This window comes from Chiloscyllium plagiosum, unplaced genomic scaffold (assembly GCF_037043375.1).
Source record: "Chiloscyllium plagiosum isolate Xiang-an unplaced genomic scaffold, Cpla_swu_hap1 HiC_scaffold_6, whole genome shotgun sequence".
Taxonomy (NCBI): Eukaryota; Metazoa; Chordata; class Chondrichthyes; order Orectolobiformes; family Hemiscylliidae; genus Chiloscyllium; species Chiloscyllium plagiosum.
In genome coordinates this window covers 113,624,855-113,634,476 of record NW_028270144.1, presented here as the reverse complement: position 1 = coordinate 113,634,476, position 9,622 = coordinate 113,624,855, and the positions used below count along the sequence as shown (strand labels likewise).

General features: G+C 39.0%; 1 protein-coding gene across 2 annotated transcripts in view; it reads left to right on the top strand.

The window, feature by feature from the left end:
- The window catches only part of LOC122551078 (uncharacterized), a 46,083-nt gene continuing 36,461 nt past the window's right edge, over nt 1-9,622 (top strand). Inside the window, exon 1 of one of the 2 annotated variants that reach the window (XM_087988364.1) lies at nt 1-468. In XM_087988364.1, the coding sequence (XP_087844490.1) occupies nt 423-468 (46 nt within the window). In that variant the 5' untranslated portion in view covers nt 1-422. The remainder of the gene's footprint in view (nt 469-9,622) is intronic. The other variant, XM_043692720.2, reaches the window with a different exon arrangement.

The window sequence follows — 9,622 nt, the reverse complement described above, 5'->3', positions numbered from 1 at the left end:
AATTCTATGCTTGACCTTGGTGTTTTAGATGTTGGCACAAAAATGTGAATTGTTCCGTTGTTAAAATTGAGAACATCCACATTGGTCAGCATACAATTCCCCCTATTTCTCACTAGATAAATCAAATTGTTCTGTATCTTTCAATGGTTTTTCCTTTCATCGTTTCCAATTAGGACCTTGCGTGCATTTGTTGGACATATTTCTGAGAACTTTAAAAAATATCATTACTGGTACACATCGATGGTTCAGGAAACACGCTAAAAGAAATTGGAATGTGTTCAGTTAGCCTCTTTGTTTTACCATTTATGGACAGAAACCGAGACCCTGTGGCTTCAGGATGTGAGGATAGTGTTCAGTTCTGGTGTAATGAGTTAAAATCAGCTTTTTGAACTCTGACTGCACATCCATTCACAGCTGAAACAATGAAATCCAACAACATCTATGTGCACTTCAAACTCCTTTGTCTAGGTGAGTAAAATTGCTGACAAAATGTTTGGAAATTCAGTTGACTGCAGCCAACCGGGGTGCTATCTTATTCGAGTGACATTGATTCTTTCAAGAGATTACACCGTTGTAGCTATTTTGGATTATTATTTGTAATTTTTCAGTTGAAGAGATCACCTCAATGCAATGGATTTGTCTCCACAATGGAAACCTCCTGAAAGAGGACAGGTAACTCAAGTGACCAAATTGCAAATGATTGATAAAAGATTTCAATTGACAGAATTCTTGACATTGCTTAGCATATCAAGTTGAGGGAATTCAATTAGTTAATGTATTGATTGAAACTTATATGGAGTTCTGACAAGGTAGACATAAAGACATCGTTTCCAGTGACAGGAGGTTCAGTAAATGAAGGACACGGATGTAAGTTCATCAAGAAAAGGTTGGGCTGGGGAAGATGAGGAGGTTTTATTTTACTTAGTGCATTATGATCTGGAATGTCTTGTCTGAAAAGGGAACTAGGTGGAAGCACTTTCAATTGTAGCTTTCAAAAGGGAACGGTTAATAGGTATTTAGTTGTAGAGGAAGAGCCGAGGTCTGGGACTAATTGGGTAGCTCTTACAATGAGCCAGCATAGGCATGATGGACTAAACAATCTCCTTTTGTGTGAAAAATTAAAGCAACAGACAATAAAAGTTAAAAGTTTAAAAAAATTATAGGTTAGAACAATGTTTCTCAATCAGGTGCTGAATTTAGCAATAAAACTTACTCACAGTAAAACCAATGCAATTTTTAATGTCTTTAAAAATTTTCATTGCTAAAATAAAATACATGTACACTCCCTGGAAAAAGTGTGGTTTTGTTTTTATCATGTTGGGACCAGAGGTGTTTAACAAAGTGGTTGGTGGCACACAAAGTATTAAATGTTAGGAACCACTGGGTTTGAAGATACAGTAAATCAAAATTTAGAATATGGTTAACACCAAAGTCATGGTTTTAGAAAATTGCAAGAAAGCGTATAAAATCCAGATGCGATGTAGTTATCTATTACTGTTCTTACAGGGCATTTTTACATTTGTTCTGGAGGATGGATAGGATAAATAGACAAAGCTTTTTTCCCTGGGGTGGGAGAGCACAGAACTAGAGGGCATAGGTTTAGGATGAGAGGGGAAAGATATAAAAGGGACCTAAGGGGCAACGTTTTCATGCAGAGGGTGGTGCATGAATGAAATAAGCTGCCAGAGGAAGTGGTGGAGGATAGGACAATTGCAACATTTAAATGGCATCTGGATGGGTATATGAATAAGAAGGGTTTGGAAGGATATGGGCTGGGTGCTGGGACTAGATTGTGTTGGGATATCTGGTCAGCATGGGCGAGTTGGAAGGAAGGGTCTGTTTCTGTGCTGTATACATCTCTATGACTCTCTGAATCTAAGTGAGGTGTTGTATCAGAAAAACATTTAACATAACCTGAGCAAGTGCAGGATATTTTCCCCCAGTTACAATCACCTCCGTTTTGTTTGGCATTATTAAATATATAGTCAGAGAGTCATAGAGATGTACAGCATGAAACAGACCCTTCAGTCCAACTAGTCCATGCTGACCAGATATCCCAACCCAATCTGGTCCAACCTGCCAGCACCCAGCCCATATCCCTCCAAACCCTTCCTGTTCATTTACCCATCCAGATGCCTTTTAAATGTTGCAATTGTACTAGCCTCCACCACTTCCTCTGGCAGCCCATTCCACATATGCACCACCCTCTGCGTGAAAAAGTTGCCCCTTAGGTCTCTTTTATGTCTTTCCCCTCTTACTCTAAACCTATGCCCTCTAGTTTTGGACTCGTCCACCCCAGGGAAAAGACATTGTCTATTTACCCTATCCATGCTCCTCATTATTTTATAAACCTCTATAAGGTCACCCCTCAGCCTCTGACGTTCCAGGGAAAACAGCCCTAGCCTATTCAACCTCTCCCTATAGCTCAAATCCTCCAACCCTGGCAATATCCTTATGCATCTTTTCTGAACCCTTTCAAGTTTCACAATTCTGGAAGGAGACCAGAATTGCACGCAGTATTCCAAAAGTGGCCTACCCAATGATCTGTACAGCCACAACATGACCTCCCAACTCCTGTATTTAACACTCTGACCAATAAAGGAAAGCATACCAAATGCCTTCTTCACTATCCTATCTACCTGTGACTCTACTTTCAGGAAGCTATGAACCTGCACTTCAAGGTCTTTTTGCTCAGCAACACTCCCTAGGACCTTACCATTAAGTGTATAAGTCCTACTAAGGTTTCCTTTCCCAAAATGCAGCACCTCACATTTATCTGAATTAAACTCCGTCTTCCACTCCTCCGCCCATTGGCCCATCTGATCAAGATCCCATTTGTAATCTGAAGTAACCTTCTTTGCTATCCACTACACCTCCAAGTTTGGTGTCATCTGCAAATTTACTAACTATATCTCTTAAACTCACATCCAAATCATTTATATAATCTGAATAATTTGTTTAAGCTTGTGTCTGGGTATCAAACTAGACACAAAAATTATTTGTCCGTGTATTTACTTTCGTGAGAGGTTTCCCTCCAATATTTATCATTATTCAATAATGACAATTTTCAATTTAAGGAAAGTATTTATTTTGATATATTCATTTTTTTTATCATTTGCTGATTCACTACAGAGAAAAGTTAATTCTTCTGAAAGTAGAGTTGAGCTCATTATGCAGTGGAGGAAATGGAACTTTATCGATCTGTGAATGTCTCACCCTGATTGCCTGTTCAGTGACTCAACTTTCTAAACTTCAAAAATAAATTTCCATGGCATATTTTAGGTCTTGAAATTGGAGGAGTATAAGATAAAAAGGAGCATGGACAGGGTAAATAGAAAGTAGCTTTTTCCCATTAGTTGAAGGATCAATAACAAGAGGACATCATTTTAAAGTGAAAAGCAGGTTTAGTAGTGATTTGAGGCAAAGCCTTTTCACTCGGAGGGTGGTGGGAGCCTGGAATGCATGCCCTGGTGATGTAATTGAGCCAGGACACCTCACAGTTTTGAAAACGTACTTGAATGAGCACTTGAAATGTCATAACATTCAAGGCTGTGGACCTAAAGAAGGAAACTGGGACTAGTATAGGTAGGACTATATGTTTGGTGGTTCAGACTCGATGGGCTGAAGGGCCTCTTCTGTATCGTCTGATTCAATGATTTAATGACCCTATGACTGTGTAAATATTGGACTATTTGTGCATGTGTCTATGTTTCTGACGATGAATTAGAAATCAATTTTGGAAAAGCCACTTTTACATGTCTGCTGGTACATTTTATTGTGTGGAACTAAAATACAGACGAAAGCTTTGTAAAGAGTTTTGCATGAGATATATTTCTACTCATTTATGGATAATTTGATTTATAAAGTCAACATCAATATTTGACAACTCAAATCTTTCTTCAATGAAGGAAGTTGGGTCAAGTTTCTTTGAAGTGAAACTGGTTTCTGAATGATATTGCTCGCAATGCGCACAGCCACTAACTAAGTACGTGACAAAAGCAGAAATTGCTGGAGAAACTCACCAGATTTGGCAGCTTCTATGGAGAGAGAAACTGAGTTAACATTTTGAGCCCAGTGATCCTTCTTCGGAACTTCAGAACTTCTTCAGTTCTGAGGAAAGGTCACTGGATTAAAAACACCAACTCTGCTTTCTCTCCACAGATGCTGCCAGAGCTGCTGAGTTTTTCTGGCAGTTTCTGCTTTTGTTTCAGATTTCTAGCATCCGCATATCTTGATTTCATTTTAATCAAATATGTGAGTCAGATAGGTCCTCCAGGCATGTTGATGATTGATGAGCCAAATCTGTCTCCTTAATGGAGCTTAAATGCAGAAAAGGCTTGGTTTGTCCCTGGAAGATGTAACTTTTCTCACATGCCTCTACATCATCACCAAAGCAAAAAGAGTATGGTGACTGTAACTTGATGAAAAAGGCAGATTTATTCGTGGTTTGTGTGATTTTATTTGAATTAAAGGAATATCATCTAGAAGCAAGTTTCACTTCAAAGAAACCTGTCTCACTTCCTCTACCTAAGATTTGAGTTATTCAACATTATGTATCTTCCGTGACGTACATGAATGATCTCGATTCGGGTTTGCAGGGCACAACTTCAAAATTTGGAGATGCCACCAAATCTGGAATTTATGTCTTTTAATTGTCTTTTGCTCCCAGATGTTACAATCACACTTTAGGCTAAGAGTGGATAGAGTTCTTTGTCTTTAATACAACTACCTCACCGCCTGAATGGAAGGCTGCTTAGGTCAGTGCCATGTTACTCAAAGAATGGACCCTCCACTGTAGCCAGGTTGCCACTGGATCACTTACACATGCAACTGCTTCCTAGCTAATTAGTTTTGTGGTCTTTACAGGAAATAAGATAATATATAACAATTGTGAACAGTGAGAGGGATAATGATAAACTTTAAACACACATAGATAGACCAGTGGAATGAACAGATGCACAAAGCAGCTGAACTTTAATACGAAGTCAAAAGTGTTCATTTTTTTTAGATTACCTACAGTGTGGAAACAGGCCCTTCAGCCCAACAAGTCCACACCGACCTTCCAAAGAGAAACCCACCCCCCTATATTTACCCCTGACTAATCCACCTAACACTACGGGCAATTTACCATGGCCAATTCACCTAACCTGCACATCTTTGGACTATGGGAGGAAACCGGAGCACCCGGAGGAAACCCACGCAAACATGGGGAGAATGTGCAAACTCCACACAGACAGTTGTCCGAGGCGGAAATTGAACCCGGGTCTTCGGCGCTGTGAGGCAGCAGTGCTGACCACTGAGCCACCGTGCCACCGTTTTGTTAGGAAAACTGAGGAAAGGCAATAAAAATAGAGGAACAATTCTAAAGGGGGTTAATGAACAGAGGGCCTGATGGTATATGTATACAAATCATTTGAAGGTGACAGGATAAGTTGAAAAAGTAATGATATAGGATCATTTTCTCAATACAGGCACAGACTAGTCAGTAAGGAAGTTATGACGAGCCTTTGTAAAATTCAGATTTAGCCTCAACATGATAAAAGCACAATTTGCTAATGTTGGAAATATGTAATAAATATAGAAAGTTCTGGAAAACTCTCTGCAGGATTGACAGCATCTGTGGAAAAAGAAGCAGAGTTAAAGTTTTGAGTTTGAAGTGACTTGTCTTCAGATGTGAAAATTTGATAAATGTGATGGGTTTACACTATTGAAAGGGGTGATGGGGAGGCAGAACCAAAGGGTAGGTGAGATTAAATGACAAAGATGTTACAGAACAAAGGGCAAAGAATTGCAATAAAGAGATAGAACATTGGCCCAGGGTAGACCCTGATTGTTGTAATAAACTGCTTTCTTCAAGAATCGCACTCTGTTAATGGACTGTTCAACTATTTAGAAATGAAAATTTAGACAACTCTCTCAGTGCTTGATTACCACACTCCAACTGCACTCGGGAGTCACTTGTATTGGTTGAAACAAAAATGAGCAGTGGCTGATGTTTTCCCTTCCCTCATTTAGGGTTGATGGAAGCGAATGGTAACACACCAAGTGATATTCCAGTTGAATTCAAAACAGAATTTTCAACTTTAAAATTTATAATTTTCCTTCCATATTATGATCTTAGACTTTACTTGAACATATTAGAGCTATGTATTGTACATTATTTGTTTAATTAGCTCATGGTGAAATAGACTAGTTTGAATATGGCAATTGCTGAGGTGAGTTAAATATTGCAGTCTTCTGTACTAACATAGTAAAAGATGGTGAAATTGAGAAACTCATTTTCTTTTCACAGAACAGCAAATAAATATTACTGAGTCACATATACTGTGGAGTGGTTGATCTTTTGTAACTCAAAATGTTTAAAACCAAGATTTTATTATGAAATTTTAAAAATGAATTCCAGTAAATGTTTAGATGCATTTCATCATTAGGCTGATTAGATTAGATTACTTACAATGTGGAAACAGGCCCTTTGGCCCAACAAGTCCACACCAACCCTCTGAAGAGCAACCCACCCAGACCCATTCCCCTACACTTAAACCTTCACCTAACACTACGGGCAATTTAGCATGGTCAATTCACCTAACCTGCACATCTTTGGACTGTGGGAGGAAACCGGAGCACCCAGAGGAAACCCACGCAGACACGGGGAGAATGTGCAAACTCCACACAGACAGTTGCCCGAGGCAGGAATTGAACCTGGGTCGCTGGCGCTGTGAGGCACACAAGGCTGCACACAAATTTCAGCGACGATAAAGAAAGATTATTTCACCATATAAACAAGACGTTCTGGAGAAGCTGAGTAGGTTTAAGAGCACCTGTGGGAAGAGAAAGAGAGAGAGCTTACATTTTAAATCCAGTATGAACCTTCTTCAGAACTACTACTGCAGTATTTTGTTTTTAATTAGCTACTTAATTCACTGCGACTTTTCTTCCAGTTATGCCTGCCTTGGAAAAGTTCGGCTCTTCTCTCCAACATCATTTCCATTTAAATTTTTCAGCTTCTTCAACTTCATTGCTTTTGATCTCTCTCTTAGATTTTAATAAAGTGTTTGACAAAATTCACTTTCACAACCACATCTCCTTCCTCAGGAGTTGTCTTCAGCTCTGCCTTCTCTTACGTGGATTCCAACTGAAATTCCATCTTTCACATGTCAAATCCATTTCATTCACCATCTCATTTGAAACTTTAACAAGAAACATTTTCTTTTCCTTTCAAGTATTGAGGAACACAAGCTTCAAAAACTCATAGGTATGAATGCTCCTCTGGATTCTTCTTCCCGTCTGTCTCCAACCCTTCTTCTAATCTCATAATTTTACTGTATCCTCTGACCCTCTTCAACGCTGAACGATCAAAGGATCTAGTTTTATCCCTTTATGCCTTCCCTTCAGTGAATTTCAGGAATGGCATGACATTGAACTCTTCTGTCATCTTCATCTCCATGCCCACTTATTTGGACAGCAGTCCTGTTGTCACTCCTTGGATCTTCTCCCCCTCTCCTTCCACATGGACTGCACCCTCTGGCCTTTTACCTGCATTTGATCTCTTCATCAAGAACTATTAATGTCTCATCAGCCAATTTAATTTCTGTGCTCCCCCCACCCAGACTAACCTATCCCCTCTGAACTCACTGTACTCTGACCTCTCAGGTTTAATCTGACTTTAGAACATAGAAGAATACAGCGCAGTACAGGCCCTTCGGCCCTCGATGTTGCGCCGATCCAAGCCCACCTAACCTACACTAGCCCACTATACTCCATATGCCTATCCAATGCCCGCTTAAATGCCCATAATGAGGGAGAGTCCACCACTGCTACTGGCAGGGCATTCCACGAACTCACGACTCGCTGAGTAAAGAACCTACCCCTAACATCTGTCCTATACCTACTCCCCCTTAATTTAAAGCTATGCCCCCTTGTAATAGCTGACTCCATACGTGGCAAAAGATTCTCACTGTCGACCCTATCTAAACCCCTAATCATCTTGTAAATCATCTTTACTATCGAACCGGCTGATTAAGGTGGTGTTGTTGCTGTTTGCCGTGCAACCTCTATCACCAATATTCATAATAAACCCATCAACAAGTTCTGAAGAAGAATCATAGTGGATTCGAAATGTTAACTTGGTCCCTCTCTCTCTCTCTCTCTCTCGCTTTAACCCTGTCCATAAATGTCCAGCACTTTCTGTTTTATTTCATATTTACAAAATCTGCAGTATTTTGCTTTTATTACAAATAATTCTGCGTCTTAAATTGACCAAGAAGGACTTCTGCACATGACCTGAGCAGTATGTTTACTGTCAGACCATAAAGACACTTTGGGACACTTATAAACCTTTCAGGCAGTGATTTTTAAAAACGTGTCATGCAACAATGCACACCTACCTAAACACTACACAGGACTGTCAGCTTTGATTTTTGTCATCACATCATGAAATGGGACTTGATATAAAAGTTCTCGATTTAGAGTCATGTGGTAAAACCAGCTGAACCATGGCAAACACTGTCATTAGATAAAAGAGTAAACATGCAGCTCCATCAAAAGTCAACTTATTAAAGTTATAACAGAAACTCAGTTACTTTGTTCAGACTTTAGAATGTATTTACATGTAACTAGCTAAAGTGTTAAATTTATTTATAGTTACAATTAGATGCAATTTCTTTTGTGTTGTATAACAAAATGATAAAGCAGGATAGAGGCAAGATTATGACTGAAACCTTTTCTTTGTACTGCTATTGTCACTTGTATTCTACGAAATGTCAATATTCAGCAACAGGCGACAAAGCTGAACAACTAGAGGTGAGCTTCACCTAGTAAACAGACCTCAAATCACAGAAGTAGGATTATTAGAATTGATTAATTATTCCCTTTTAAAGCTTATTTTCATCAGAATTTAAATAAGCCAGATCCACTTATATGTAAATACGATACAAATAAGATTCTAATAAATAATTATTAAATAACTTCTTTCTGGTCTTATGTATCGTTTATTCAGCAAGTTACTCAACCATCCCAAAACTGTCTTCATCTAAAAGCCCAATATATAATTATCTCACAAAGACTACTGAATAGAAATATAATGGGAACCCGGGCTCACTTACCTCTTTGCAAGCTGCAGATGCTAAAGCTAACTATACTGACCCCTACTGCCTCAGTAGAATACAATTAATGTAACAAAATCTCTAATGCATGGTTCCATATTAATTTATCCAAAACTGCCAGCGCATCATCAGAAATGTCTCTTCTATTTCCCTCTGCATACTCTGGAACTCCATTCCTAAACATTGCTGCATTGTTCTCCACCCTCAAATAACTCTTAAAACTCTGGAATTTCAACCTAGCTTTTGATTCATCTTTCCATTGTCTCTTCTCCATGTTGTGTTCATTTCCCATCTGCCTATGTGTGTGGTGTGGAAAGATGTTCTTCATATGTTATATAAATGTAAACTGTTGTTACCATAGAACCTGAGCCTTGCATTGGAGATATGCTGTGACCTGAAATACAATTGCAAAAATGTATTGCAAAATTTACAGGCCTGACTAGTTCTCTATTAGCATCTAAGTGAACCTTAGAGTGATGCGTGATGCTACTAATCTTAGTGGACTACACGTATCTTCTATT